The sequence below is a fragment of the Nannospalax galili genome, unplaced genomic scaffold, assembly GCF_000622305.1.
Source record: "Nannospalax galili isolate Female #2095 unplaced genomic scaffold, S.galili_v1.0 scaffold385, whole genome shotgun sequence".
In the NCBI taxonomy this organism is placed as follows: Eukaryota; Metazoa; Chordata; class Mammalia; order Rodentia; family Spalacidae; genus Nannospalax; species Nannospalax galili.
The window spans coordinates 1408006-1423362 of NW_008354956.1; the positions used below are offsets into that span (position 1 = coordinate 1408006).

Sequence of the window (15357 nt, forward strand, 5' to 3'; positions counted from 1 at the left end):
CGTGGGCCACCACGCCTGGCTATTATTTTTATTTTATGTGTATGAGTGAATTGCCTACATGTATGTGAGTGCACCTGTGTCGTGCAATGCCACGGAGGTCAGAAGAGGGTTTCGGATTCCCCTGGAACTGGAGTTAAGGATGGTTGTAGCCGCCATGTGCGTGCTGGGAATCGAACCCAGGTCCTCTGCAAGAGCATTCAGTGCTCTTAACCGCTGAGCCATCTCTCCAGCCCCGGTTTTTTTTTAATTTTTTTAATTTTTAAAAATTTTTTTAGCTCAGCATGTGCAAGGCTCTGGGTTCCTCTACCGAAAAAAAAAATTGCAAACTATTATCATTTGGAGAATACTGGGCACCAGGCTACAAATTTCTACAGTAGCAGTCGAGTCTGACTCCCTTCCAGCTATTGATTACAAATGTAGACAAATAAATTTCAGTTCTTTCAAATTCCTAGATTTGAAGATTTTTAAATTAAAAACTCACCGAAATCTGCCTGCCTCTGCCTCCAGGAGTGCTGGGACTAAAAGTGTGGCTTGATACCTTGCCTACATGTTAGTTGCCTACAGGTCAGAAGAGAGCCTCAAATTCCTTGTGGCTACCTCAAGTGGGTTCTGGGAATGGAACTTGGGTCCTTTGCAAGAGCAGCCAATGCTCTTAACCGCTCAGCCATCTCTCCAGCCTGTATATGATTTTTAAGACAAAAGTCTTGCTACATAGCCCTGGTTGGCCTGGAACTTACTAGGCACTGGAGGCAGCCCTCTAAATCACAACCTTCCTGCCTCATCCTCTCCAGTGCTGGAATTACAGGTATGTACCACTATATTCCCCATTTTTGTTTCTTTTGAAACGGACTCTCCATGTGTAGGCCAGGGTGGTCTCAAACTCGTAATCCTCCTGCCTCAGCCTCCCGGGTACCAGGTGGTGGGTATGCATCATCACACACCCTGGCTTCTGCTCGCCCCAGGAGCCTTCCTCCATTCCCCATTGGAAGTCAAGGCCCTCAAGCTTTCCTCTCCCAGCCCGGCACTCACCAGCCTCCGGAACAGCCTCTGCAGCTGCGCCGCGTCCTCGCGGAGCCTCCCGGCCATGCGGCTCCGGGTCCGAGCCGAGCGGCAGCGCAGACGACCGCGGAGCAGCGGCCGCACGTACTCAACCAGCGCCCTCCGGTGCAGCTCCGCCACCAGCGCCTGGGGACAGGGAACAGGGCTGAAACTCTCCAGATCGCTCCCACCTGCCAGGCTCGGGGGGGGGGGGCTGCAGCCCCCCCCGCAATGGTGCCAAGGTGTTGGGAGAAGGCTGACTTCTTCCCCCATGTCTGGAAGGGTTTCCCCAAGCAGGAGTGCACTGACTCTCAGCACCTCCTTCTTCCCGCCCTCCCCACCACCAGCGCACCTGGTAAGGCTCATCCTGCATCCTGCGCAGAGCCAGGGCCTGGGCGCCCAGGGTGCCCACGATGCCATCCAGAGCTTCGGAGCTGCTCAGCCACTTCCTGCGCATCAGCTTGTTGAAGTGCGGCTGGGTGGGACAGAGTGCCGAAGGGAGGGTCACAGCCTCCTCCCTTCCATCCTTCCACTTCTTAGGAACAAGATTTCTTTCCATTTTTTAAAAAGTTGATGCAAGGTCTCCTGTAGCACCGGTGGCCTTGAACTCCTGATTTCTTGCCTCTATCTCCCAAGTGCTGGGATGAGTGTTCTGCACTATGTTGGGTCAGGGATACTTTTTTTTTTTTTTTTTTTTTTTTTTTTTTTTTTTGTCTTTTTGAGACAGGGTCTCCCTGTAACTCCAGCTAGCTTGGAACTCGCTATGTAGACCAGGCTGGCCTCAAATTCCCAGAGTCCACCTACCTCTGCCTCCCAGAGTGCTGGGATTAAAGGCTTGCACCACCTCACAGGGCCAAACAAAAAAAATCTTTAAAAAAAAAAGCCACCTGTGGTGGCTCAGGCTTTAATCCCAGCACTGTGGGAGACAGAGGTAGGCGGATCTCAGTGAGTTCAAGGTCAGCCTGGTCTACATAGTGAGTTCCAGGACAGCTGGGGCTACAGAGAGACCCTGTCTCAAAAGAAGACACAGACACAAAGATTTTGTTGTTGTTGTTTTGAGATAGGGTCTCCCTGTAGCCCCAGGCGACCTGGGACTCACTAGGTAGACCAGGCTGGCCTTGATCTCACAAAGATCTGCCTGTGTCCCCTCCTGAGTACTGGGATTAAAGCCATGCTCCACCACACTCAGCCTTCCTAAAAGATTTTTTTTTTTTTTTGGTCTTTTTGAGACAGGGTCTCCCTGTAGCCCCAGCTGTCCTGGATTCACTATGGAGACCAGGCTGGCCTTGAATTCATAGAGATCCACCTGCCTCTGCTTCCCAAGGGCTGGGATTAAAGGCATGTGTCACCACTCCCGGTCCAAGATTTTTTTTTTTTAAAGATTATTTTTACTTTATGTGTATGAGTGCTTTGCCTGCATGTATGTATATGCAGGCCTGGTGCCTGCAGAGGTCAGAAGAGGACACATCAGATCCTCTGTAACTGGAGTTAAGGATAGTTGTTAGCCACCATGTGGGTGCTGGGAACAGAGCCCTGCACAAGGGTCCTGTACAAGAGCAGCCAGTGTTCTTAACCGCTGAGCTGAACCATCTCTCCAGGTCCATAGGAGCACATTCTTTAGACTCTTCACAGAAGAGCCAGGGCTGTGACGTGGCTGGGGACATAGGAAGGAGAGGAGGGCCCTTTGCCCTGCTTGCTGCAGCTCATAGTTGAGAGATGGAAGAGAGACTAATCCATTCCCTAATTGTGACAACTCAGAGCTTGTCTTTTAAGACTGGTCAGCTGGGGGCCATCATAGACAGTGGAAAGATGACTGACAGGCAGACAATCAAGGAGGGCTTCCTGGAGGAAACCCCAGGCTGGGAGATCTGGAGGATGTTAGGTAACGCAGAGAGGGAGGACTGAGCTCCATCAGAGGTGCATGGTTTGGGTAGTCATGGACAAAGGAGAATCAGGACAAAGGACCAGGACGTGGCTGACAAGACTGCATAGTGCTCAGCTCTGTGCAAAACAAAAACTGGGGACCCGCCTTAAAAAACTATTAGGAGTTTTGGAATTTTATTCATTGTTGTTATTGTTTGTTATTATTTTGGAGTACTGGGGATAGAGATTTGCACAACTGCTTTCTCTAGTACTAATAGCCCCGTCCTTTTCTTTTTGAAACTGGGTCTTATGTAGTCCAGGATGATCCTCAACTCACTATACAGCCAAGGATGACCTTGAACTTCCGACCCTCATGCCTCCACCTGAATCCTGAGACTACAGATGTGAACCACCAGGACCAGTTTCATCATACATTTTTTTTTTTTTTTGAGACAGGCCTCACTGTACAGTTTAGGCTAGTCTCCAACTCAGGAACCTCCTGCATCAGCCTCACAAGTCCTGGGACTATGGAAAAGTGTTCATTAAGTCTTTTTTTCTTTTTGAGAGAGGGTCTCCCTATAGCTCCAGATGTAGCCCCAGCTGACCTGGAAATTGCTACGTAGACCAGGCTGGCCTCAATCTTACAGAGATCCTCCTGCTTCTGCCTCCCAAGTGCTGGGATTAAAGGCATGTGCCACAGTGAAGGGCAACTATTTTAAAAGACTTGAGCTGGGTGTGGTGGTACAGGTCTTTAGTCCCAATACTCTGAAGGCAGAGGCAGGAGGATCTCTGTGAAATTGAGGCCAATCTGCTCTACAGAGCAAGTTCCAGGCCAGCTGGAGCTACGGGAAAACCCTGTCTCAAACACACCAAAACTAAACCAAACAAAACGGAAAACCTTTTATCATAGCGACAACAGAACAGTTAGCCAAGACTAGCCTTTTGTAAGTGTGTGCTGAGGGACTGTGTCACCCCAAAGCCCAGACTGGTGGCTATACCAGGACCATGATGGGGATTGGGGTGATGAGGCTGGTCTAATGGGCAGGGCTGGAGGGCACAAGGTCTCCTGGGTGTGAGGAGGGTCAGCTTTTTCCTGGTGGCACTGGGGAGCCATGGCAGGTTCTAAGCAGGGGAGGGAGAGGGTCAGGTTCCCACTCTGCCTTTCACTTACTCACACATACACACACACACACACACACACACACACACACACACACACACACACACTCCTGAGTTCAATCCCTGGATTCACATGATGGAAGGAGAGAACTGACTCCTGCAAGTTGTCCTCTGACCTCCATATGTGTATCTTGGCACATGCACACACACTAAATAAATAAATGTTACAAAAAAAAGTAGATCATGAGCTTCTCTGGGTATGGTGGTTCATGCCTCAAATCTTGGTACTGGGGAGGCTGATGCAGGAGGACTTGGGAGACTGAAGCTGGCCTGGACTCCACAGAGAGAACCTATCTCAAAAGAAAGACAAATAGATGAGGATTCAAGCTGGGTGTGGTGGTACACACCTTAATCCCAATGCTAGGGAGGCAGAGGCAGGTAGACAGATCTCTGTGAGTTCCAGGCCAGCTAGGGCTACATAGTAAGACCCTGCACCCACATGGCGGCTATGAACTGTCCTTAACTCAGTTCCAGGGGAATCCAAAGCCCTCTTCTGGTCATTGCACGACACGGGTGCACTCACATACATGCAGGCAATACACTCATACACATAAAATTAAAAAAAATAAGTAAAAAATTTTTTTTTGGTTTTTTTGAGACAGAGTCTCCCTGTAGCCCCAGCTGGCCTGGAACTCACTATGTAGACCAGGCTGGCCTTGAACTCCCAGAGATCTGCCTGCCTCTGCCTCCCGAGTGCTGGGATTAAAAGCGTGCGCCACCACACCCAGCAGTAAAATTTTTTAAAAAAGAATCCAGGGCTGGAGAGATGGCTCAGTGGTTAAGAACACTCACTGACTGCTCTCCCAGAGGACCCGGGTTCAATTCCCAGCACCCACGTGGAAGCTAACAATCGTCTGTAACTCCAGTTCCAGGGGAATCCAACAGACACCTTCTTTTGACCTCCTCAGGTACTGCACGACACGGGTGCACTTACACACATACAGGCAATACACTCAATACACATAAAATAAAAATAAATAAAATAAATGAATAAAAAGGATCCAGTAAGATTCAGTGGGAGAGAGTTCAGGGATGTCTATGGTAGAGCAGTTGCCTAGAATCTTCCCAGGGAGGGCTGGGGTGTGGCTCAGTGGTAGAGCACTTGCCCTGAATCCTCCAGTGAGGGGTTGGGGCTGTAGCTCCATGGTAAAGCATCTTCCTAGTATGCAAAGTCCTGAGTTCCATCCCCAGCATTTAAAAAATTTTAAAAATATTTTATTTATTATTTTTATTTTATGTGTATGCGTGTATTGCCTGCATGTAGGTAAGTGTACCCTGTTGTGCAATGCCCGAGGAGGACAGAAGAGGCTGTCAGATCCCCTGGGACTGGAGTTACAGACAGTTGTTAGCTGCCATGTGGGTGCTGGGATTTGAACCTGGGTCTTCTGCAAGCACAACCAGTGTTCCTAACTGCTAAGCCATCTCTCCAGCCCTTCCCCAGCATTTTAAATGGGGAGAAAAGTAAAACTATGGTATAGTAGGCAGTGCAAAGGGCTTCGGGAAACAAAAACAGCAGGAATGTATGGCAGAATCCTCCGGGACCCCTCCCACTCCTTCAGCAGATGGGGGTCTATCTACTCTGGCCATGCTGACTCTAAGTTCTTTAGCTCAAGGGATCCTTGGGCCTCAGTTTCCCTAGTAGCTGTGACTACAAGTGTGCACCCACATGCCCAGCTCCCATGGTACTGTACTTTAAGTGAGATAACCAGGGAACATCTCCCTGAGAAGGTGAAATTTGAGTTAAGATGAAAAGGAGGGAGACCGGGCATGGTGGCACAGGCCTTTAGTCCTAGCACTTGGGAGGCAGAGGCAGGCAGATCTCTGTGTGTTCGAGGCCAGTCTGATCTACATAGTGAGTTCTAGGCCAAATGGGACTATTGGGAGACCCTGTCTCAAAAAGACCAAAATAAGAAAAAAAAAAAGGTGGGGGGAGCCATGGGGTTATCAGAGGGAGAACATTCCATGGAGAGGGAACAGCAAGTACTAAGGCTCAGAGGAGTTAAGGAACAGCAGCTGGGCTGGTAGGGCTGGAGTGGAGTGAAGGTTTGGAGGTGAGAGGAGATGAGGTCTAACCATGACCAGGATCCCAGCTTTTGCTATCAGGGATTTGGGAGTCTAGGATTCTGAGCAGAGAGGGGGCATGATCAGCTGACGTCATCTACTGAACATGTGTCAGTGTTTCTTCCCTCTCTGCTCTACATAGGTTCTTACCCATCTTGTTACCTAGCCCTCTCAAGACATTCAAAGAGACCAGAGATGGCTGAAAGAGGCCCTAGCGGAGAGAGCAAAGCGTGAAGCTGGGATACCTCGGCAGGGAGTGCACCGCACAGCAGTCTCTTGTCCGCAGCTCTCTGTCCTCTCCTTGGCCACATCCTCCCACCTCTTCCTTCTTATGCCTCCTCCTCTCCCTCAAACAGGTGCCAACATAGTCATCATCCCCAGCCCTGTCTGCTTCCCTGAACACTGAGTCATGGGTTAGAAGGAACTGTATGGTGTAGGGTGTGGGGGTATGCCTCCCCATCCTGATACAGCCCTCACCCCAGTCTCAGGACTCACTCACCTGCAGCTCTTGAAATAACAAGTCAGCCAGGACGCGGTGGCAGAGACGGGTCACTCGGTCCAGAGCGATGCTTGAGGCTTCACGGGCTGGCTCACTTTCAGGGGGCCCCACCCTGGCCAGACGCTCGGCCAGAGACCTGAGAGGATCAGCAGGACTCAAAGTCAAGGAACTCCAACATCTAAACCTGTTGGGCTCAGGATGCAGATCCCAGCCACCGAGGAGGCTGAGGCAGGAGGATAGCAAGTTCAAGGCCAGCCTGGGCTGTGGAGTGATTTTGAGACTAAGCAGCTGTGAGTGGTGGTGCATGTCTTCAATCCCAGCACTTGGGAGGCAGAGACAGGCAGATCTCTGTGAGTTTGAGGCCAACCTGGCCTACATAGTGAGTTCCAGAGCAGCCAGGGCTGGAGAGTGAAACCTGGTCTCAAAATAGGGGTAGTCCTGGAGAGATGGCTCAGTGGTGAAGTGTGCTTACTGCTCTTGTAGAAGGCTAGAGTTCAGTTCTCAGCACCCACATGGGGGCTCACAAATGCCTGTAACTCCAGCTGAAGAGGGGTCTGATGCCCTCTTCTGGCCCACATGGGCACCTGCATTCACATGTGCACATACATACATATACACACAATTAAAAATAATAAAATAGATCTGGGCGTTGGTGACATCTGTCTTTAGTCCCAGCCCTGGGGAGGCAGAAGCAGGTGGATCTCTGTGAGAGTGAGGCCAGCCTGGTCTACATAGTGAGTTCCAGGCCAGCTGGGGCTACAAGGAATCCCTGTCTCAGAAAACCAAAATAAATAAATAAACAAACAAACAAATAAATCTTTTTTTTTTTTTTTTAGGGGGAAAAAAAGAGAAAAGAACTAAGGGTCTAGCACAGGGGTAAAACTCCTGGTCTGCATGACACCTGGGTTTGATAACCATCAATGGAAAAAAACAAGAAAAGAATAATACACAGGTACCCATTTAACTGCTTAAATATATGTACTTAGCTTTTTAAAAAGATTTATTTTTTAAAATATTTTATTTATTATTTTATGTGTATGTGTGTATTGCCTGCATGTAGGTAAGTGCACCTGTGTCGTGCAATGCCTGAGGAGGACAGAAGAGGCTCTCGGATCCCTTGGAATTGGAGTTAAGGACAGTTGTTAGCGGCCATGTGGGTGCTGGGATTTGAACCCAGGTCTTCTGCAAGAACAGTCAATGTTCTTAACCGCTGAGCCATCTCTCCAGCCCCAAGATTTGTTTATTTTTATTTTATGTGTATGACTGTTTGCCAGCCTGTGTGTAAGTACACCATTGTGCATGCAATGCCCACAGAGGTCAGAAGAAGGCATTGGATCCCCTGGAACTGGAGTTACAGATGGTTGGCCAGCCACCATGTGGCTGTTGGGAATGGATCCCGGGTCCTCTACAAGAGCAGTCAGTGCTCTTAACCACTGAACCATCTCTAATTGTGTGTGTGTGTGTGTGTGTGTGTGTGTGTGTGTGTGTGTTCATACACAAGCCATGGTCTCCCCTTCCACTATGGGTTCTGGGAATCAAACTCAGGTGGTCAGGTTTGTGCAGCAAGGGCTCTGATTGACAGCTGTCTCACCAACCTACATTACCAATTTTTAAAATGGTATTAAAGAGCTGGGAGGTCACTGGTAGTGTGTGTTAAGCATGCCCAAGGCCCTGGGCTTCATCCTGAGCACTGGTAATAAATCAACCAGGCCAGGCTCAGCCTTATCCTAGCCCTCAAGAGGCAGAGGCAGACTGATCTCTGTGAGTTCAAGGCCAGCCTGGTCTACATAGCAAGTTCCAGGCCAGCTGGGGTACAGGGGCACGCTGACTCAAAACAATAAATAAATAGAAATAAATAATATAGAATGTTATTATAATACATGTACAAGTGTCATTACATATATTAAATATGCATATCTTTGTATGTATGTATACCTATGTAGTACATGGAGGCCAGAGGTGGACATCAGGTATCTTCCTCTACTCCTCAGCACTTTGTTTTTTGTGATAGGATCTGTCTGTCTCTGCCCCCACCTCCACCCCACTGATAGGGTTACAGATATGCATGGTCAAGCATGGCTTTCCACAGGTGCGCGAAATCCGAACTCAGACCCTCCTGCTTACACAGCAATCATTTTCCCCAGTGAGTCATTTCCTCAACCCAATCTTTACATGTAATTCTTCTAATCCTTGAATGCAGCTTCTTGAATTCTCTAATACTAGAACGTGTCAACATTCTCCACAGCCAGCTGAGTGCTGGGATTCAGACAAGTGTCACCACACCCAGAAGTCTTCCACACTTGGTGTGTCTATGGTTTCATGTCCCTCCTCCACTTCCCCTATGCCCCCAAGCTCAATCAATCCGCACCCAGGAACCTGGCTCCTCAGTTCAGAGGCCACCCAAGACTGCACACCCGCATACTCCTCATAATGCTCTCACCTCAGGGGGGGCCCACAGTTGACCAGGGAGATAGTCCTGCTGATGTAGACATCTGGTGGCAGCTCCCGGATTCCTGGGTTCTCATGGAATCGCTCCACTCGCTGCTGGAAGCTGACAGGAGACGGGGGCGATGAACACAGCAGATGGTGCACCCTGCTGGGTCAGGGCCTGTACTCGGCCCTCAGGCTGCCAAAACAGATCCTGATCCCCAGCATCTCTGACCATCCTTACCTCCTTACTGTCAATCGCCCACCCCTAGTGCTGGGGATTCAACCCAGGGCCTCTCACATGCAAGGCAACCCCACTAGGACTGAGTCATATCCCCGCCCCTCACTGAGGGATTCTAGGCAGGGGCTCTACCACTGAGCCAACCCCAGCCCCTCACTGGGGGATTCTAGACAGGTGCTCCACCACTGAGCCACACCCCAGCCCCTCACTGGGGGATTCTAGGCAGGGACTCTACCACTGAGCCAGTCACGCCCCCCAGGACTCTTGCTATCTTGCATCTCCTCCCTCTCAGTATGAACCAGGTTCCAATGCCCAGCCCCCTCAGACCTGTCCCCTTATCCACTTCCCTTACCTCTGCAGGAACTCTGCCAGTCCCCCTAGGCAGCAGTGCGCCATTCTCTCCCCAAATTCCTGACTGATGCGGGGTGCTCTCTCTGTGTGCTCTTCCAACAGCTGTGTGAACCAGGGGGGGAAAAGAGAGAAGCACAGTAGGGGGTTAGGTCACCCCTCCTTACACGCATGGTCCAAGCAATGCCCTTCCCCCTTCCTCCTCTTACCTCACACACGTCCTGGGCCAGGCTGCTAGGCCGGTCCTCCATGCTGCCCCACTGCTCTTCATCTTCCTGCAGCACGCGAAGGAGGGCTGCTCGGGTCTGAGCCTGCAGCAGGGAGATGGTACCAGTCAGGTGCAATCTGAAACCTCTCTCTCTCTCTCTCTCTCTCTCTCTCTCTCTCTCTCTCTCTCTCTCCCCATCTTGACACCTGGGTTCCACCCACAAGCTTCAAGGTCAAGGTAATGTTGGGAAGGGAACTTGGTCACAAGATGTCCTAGCTTCTTCTTTTCCTGTCTGATGTTTAGGACTTTTTATTAAAACCCTGTGTGCATTTGTTTGCTTGGTTTTTATTTTTAAGTTTTATTATTTTTATTTTATGTATATGCGTGTATCGCCTGCATACAGTAAGTGCACCTGCATCGTGCAATGCCCATGGAGGTCACAAGAGGCTGTCTGATCCCCTGGGACTGGAGTTATGGACCGTTGTTAGCTGCCATGTGGGTGCTGGGATTAGAAGCTGGATCTTCTGCAAGAACACCAGTGTTCTTAACCGCTGAGCCATCTCTCCAGCCCCTATTTTAATTTATTTTTATTTTATGTGTATGAGTGTTTTATACCTGCATGAATCTAAGTACACTTATGTTGTGCAATACCTGCAAAGGACAGAAGAGGGAGTAAGATCCCTGGAACTGGAGTTATGGATGGCTGTTAGCTGCCATTGGGTGCTAGGATTTGAACCCGGGTCTTCTGCAAGAACAGCCAGTTCTCTTAACTGCTGAGCTATCTTCCCCAGCTCCTGCTTGTTTATTTAGACAAAGTCTTACTTTATAGACCTGCCTGGTCTGGAACTCACTATATAGATCAGTCTGGCCTTGAATCCACAGAGCTCTGTCTGCATCTGCCTCCTAAGTGATGGGATCAAAGGCATGTGTCATCTTGCCTGGCCATGGGTTTTTAAATTTCTAAAAGCCAAGGGTGTTAAAGGGTGTATATTTGTTCGATGGTGGCAAGACTGCTACAGGGTCCTGCTGAACAGTTAGTTCAAGACACTCAGAATGGCACTGGGAGGTAGCTCAATGGTAGAGTGTTTATCACAAGCACAAAGCCCTGGGTTCTATCCCCAGCACCACACACAAGCACATATACATGTTCATGGAGAGAGAGAGAGAGAGAGAGAGAGAGAGAGAGAGAATTCCAAATTCTGTACTCAAGAATGCCAAGGGTCAAGGGCCAGGTGAGTAGCTCAGTGGTAGAGCATCTGCCTAGAATCTTCCAGTAAGGGGTTGAGGGTGTGGCTCAGTGGTAGAGCACCTGCCTAGAATCCCCCAGTGAGGGGCTGGGGTGTGGCTCAGTGGTAGAGCACCTGCTTTGAATCCCCCAGTGAGTGGCTGGGGGTGTGGCTCAGTGGTGGAACACTTGTCTAAACTTTTTTTTTTTTTTGGTCTTTTTGAGACAGGGTCTCTCTATAGCCCCAGCTGTCCTGGAACTCACTTTGTAGATCAGGCTGGCCTTGAACTCACGGTAATCTGCCTGCCTCTGCCTCCAGAGTGTTGGGATTAAAGGCGTGCGCCACTCTGCCTGGCCTAAAAACTTTTATATTACATTAATGTGTCTGTGTGTGTGTGTGTGTGTGTGTGTGTGTGTGTGTGTGTGACAGTGTGTTATGTGGAAGTCAGATAACAGCTTGTGGAGTCAGTTCTCTCCTACCATATGAGTTGCTGAGATGCAACTCAGGTTATCAGATTTGCCTGGGAGTACCTTTACCTGCTGAGCCATCTTGCTGGCCAGAGTGCCTGCTTAGAATCCTCCAGTGAGCTTGATATATGATCCCAGCAGGACCACCATTAACCATTTTCTGCTGTCAGGTCTGTATGTGTGTGTGTGTGTGTGTGTGTGTGTGTGTGTGTGTGTGTGTGTGTGTGTAACGATGCTTAGGCACTGGGCTGGGATGAGCACCTGATCTCCAGTTGTGAGCCTCTGGGACTGGCTTTCTCTCGCTTTAAGATTTGAAGGGTCTGAGTTTATGAGCCCCTTTCCTGGAGGTGAGGGTGTGCTTGGGAAGTTGACAGGGTATAGACAGAAATAGCCAGCATGCCCAGGCACAGTGGTGCAGGCCTGGAATTGCTGTACTGGGGCAGCTGAAGCAAGAGGACTGTGGGTTTGATGCCAGCCAGAGCCACGTAGTGAGATGCTGTGTCAAAAGGAGAGGAAAAAAAGGAGAGAAAATAAGAGATAGAAAGAGAAGAGGAAGAGGAGGAGGAGGAGAGAGAAAGGGAGGGGGAGAGAGAAAGAGCAGAAGGGATGGAGAAGGGAAGGAGGAAGGTAGGTCCCATATAGATTTATGTCAATGGCCTTCCTTTGGACAGAATTCAGACGTTTGCACAGGGAGAGGGAGAGGGAGATGGAAACAGCAAACAGGGAAGAGGAGAGCACTCTCCCCAAGCCCACTGTGACTCCCTCCTTTCTACAGAGCCCCTCCCCATCCCAAGTTTCCAGGGTTGAGTCTCAAGATACCTTCACATCTGTTACACATTCATCTTCCAAACCCCTCAGGGTGCCTGCGGACAGGAGGGGCCCCAGCTCCCCATTCTCCAGGGCGACCATGTCCACCAGGCCCAGGACCTCCCTGAGGTGGGGGAAGTAAGAGACAGAAAAAGACTGTGAGAGGGGAGGACGGGCCATGGGCCCTGGCCCACATGTCCCCCACACCCAGGGTGTTGTGACCCTGACCCACTCCCTTTCCTGTCTTTGCTCATCTCTCAGAGGAAGTGTCTGGAATGAAGGCTCCCCTGGCTCTGGCTCTCTGAGTCAGCTCCCTTGATGGATGGTGTTCGGGCAAGACTTACAGGGGTCAAGTTCAGGCTTGATGATCTGACAGGCAGAGCCTCACCCAAGATCAGCTTTGCCAGACCGTGGCTCCCTTCCACCTCTGATTCTGGGAGCTTCATCTTACCTGGCCTGGAGCCTCCCTATCACGACTCCCACACTCCCACCTTGCAGGTCTAGGCTTTGTAACATCTTGGGCCACCCTATGCCTGCCACTATCCACCCACATGACAGACTTTTCCTCATGGATCCACTCCATCAGAAATGCCATCTTCCTCTGATTCAGACTTATCTCTCTAGGGAGGTTTCCGGACCCTGTATCCCGCCTCTACCTGTCACAGATTATCTGAGACAGTTACTAATGTGAATTCTAGATAAGATTTCTGTTAGTTGCTGCCTTCTCATTCTTTTGTATATGTCTCATTTTGAGACTGGGTAGCCCAGGCTAACTTATAATCTACTTTGTAGCCTAGGCTAGCCTTAAACTCAAGGTTTTCCTGTCTCTACCTCTCCATTGTTTGGGATTACAGATGTAGACCACCTCACAGGGCTCTAGGATCCTGATTTGTCATTATTGTTTTGAGGCAGGGCTTCACTATGTAGCCCTGACTGGCCTGGAACTTGATATGTAGACCAGTCTGGCCTCAAACTCACAGAGATCCACCTGACTCTGCCTCTTGAGTGCTGGGGCTACAAGCGTGCACCACCACATCCAGCTACAGTCGAGAATTCTAACAGTCAACAATACTCAGACTGAGAGTTGGTGGGGCAGTTGGCTCTGGCACAGCCTGGGTCCCCAGTGGTAAAATCCTAGGACCAGAAGGATGGACAGCGAGTGATGTTCATGCCATGAATGATCAGGAAGCAGCTGCAGCACTGAGCTAGTAAAACCACCACGAGTGGCTAATGGTGCTGAACATTTAGATCCAGAAGAATCAATGATGCTAGGAGGTTCTAGATCTGGAATCGGGGCAGTGCAAGATCTGAAGCCCCTGAGGAACAATATCCCTAAGGTGGAGAGAAACTGCACAGTGCTTACAAGTCTAGGTCTTGGGAAGGATGATGGGGTTCAGAAGAAAGGAATAAAGAGGTGTGAAGATCCCAAAGGTGGTCAGTGATGAGACCACCTGTTCTGGGGCTAGAATAAGCAATGAAGCTGTGTAGAAGTGGACGCCACTGTGGGGACCGTAGCGACCACTGCATTGAGGTCTGGAAGAGTCAGTGTCGTAGATGATTCTTGAATGGAAGGGTTGGCTGCCAGGGTCTCATATGCCAGGCATGGCAGTACACATAATCCCAGCACTTGAGATGTCCGAGTTACCTTTAACTGTCAACTTGACACAACGTAGAAATCACCTCAGGGAGCAGGCCTCAGCTGAGGAATTCCCTAGATCAGATTGACCTGGGGACATGTCTGTGGAAGGTTGCCTTGATTGTTCATTGACTATGAGGGCCCAGCCCACTGTGGGTGGTACTATTCCCTGGGCAGGTGGTGCTGGACTGTATAGGAAAGTTAGCTGAGCATCCTCCCTGTTTCCTGCTGGACTCTGGCTGTGAGTTCGTGGGTTGGAGGTAATGCTGTTCCTGCCCTGACTTCCCCCCTCAATGATTGTGACTCATAAGCTGCTCACATGTACAAACCCTTTCCTATCACAATAATGTAAGTCAAACTAGAAAGAGGTTGGGTGGAGGCAGGAGGATAGGGGCGAGGTTAACTCTTCCAGGTCTTGGGATCATAGCCTACGAGGTTTATTCAAGGTGCAGTTACTGGGAAAAAAAGTAATAGAGAAAAAAGAAAGACAGAGGGGCTGGAGAGATGGCTCAACAGATAAAGAGTCCTTGCTGGTCTTGCAGAAGACTGCAGTTTCTTCCCAACACCAACACCCATATTGGGCATCTCACAACCACCTGTAACTCCAGCTCCAAGGCCTCTGTGGGTACCATAGACATACAAAACTTTTTGTATAAATAAAAAGTTTTAAAAATGGGCAGAGCTAGAGAGAGGGCTCAGAGGTTAAGAGCACTGGCTGCTCTTGCTGAGGACCTGGGTTCAGTTCTCAGCACCCACATGGCCGCCAACAAGGGTCTGTAACTCCAGTTTTAGGAGATCCGATCCCCTCTTCTGGCCTCTGTGGACACTGTACCTACATGGTGCACTTAAATCCATGCAGACAAAACACTCATACACACCAAATAAAAAGAAGTGGGGCACATACGTTTACATCCTAGAGGCAGAGGCAGGTGAATGTCTGTGAGTTCAAGGTCAGCCTAGTCTACATAGTGAGTTCAGAGGCAGTCTGGGCTACATGAGACCCTTTATTAGACAAAATCTAATAAAGTAGGATGTCTAGGATGGGAGGAGGCCAGGATTGGGGATGGGGCAGGTGGTTGTGCATACGCTCTCGGGGTACCCCGGGCTCACCTGGGGTACACCTGGTTGTGCCAGTGCAGCAGCGCATAGCGGTCGGTCAGCGGCAGCCTGCGGCGCGCAGCCATCCCGAGCCACTCGGCCAGCGCCCCGTGGTAGCCGCGCAGGTAGACGCCGAAGGCGGCCAGGCCCGCGGGGTAGGCGGGTGCCAGGCGGCCCCGCACCACCGCCATGTCCTCCAGCAGCCGCGCCCGCAGCGCCTCCAGCTGCCCGGCCAGACCCCCGGGGGCCCCAGGCGCCG

The 15357-nt window shown here is 50.3% G+C and overlaps 1 protein-coding gene across 1 annotated transcript in view; it reads right to left on the bottom strand.

Moving 5' to 3' along the window:
- The window catches only part of Exoc3l2 (exocyst complex component 3 like 2), a 33446-nt gene that overhangs the window by 6739 nt on the left and 11350 nt on the right, over positions 1-15357 (bottom strand). The window contains 8 exon segments of the mRNA XM_008852026.3: positions 1030-1185; positions 1391-1513; positions 6641-6776; positions 9081-9191; positions 9661-9761; positions 9866-9967; positions 12377-12488; positions 15111-15357. The exon segment at positions 15111-15357 is cut by the window's right edge and continues 140 nt beyond it. Of these exon segments, the coding sequence (XP_008850248.2) occupies positions 1030-1185; positions 1391-1513; positions 6641-6776; positions 9081-9191; positions 9661-9761; positions 9866-9967; positions 12377-12488; positions 15111-15357 (1088 nt within the window).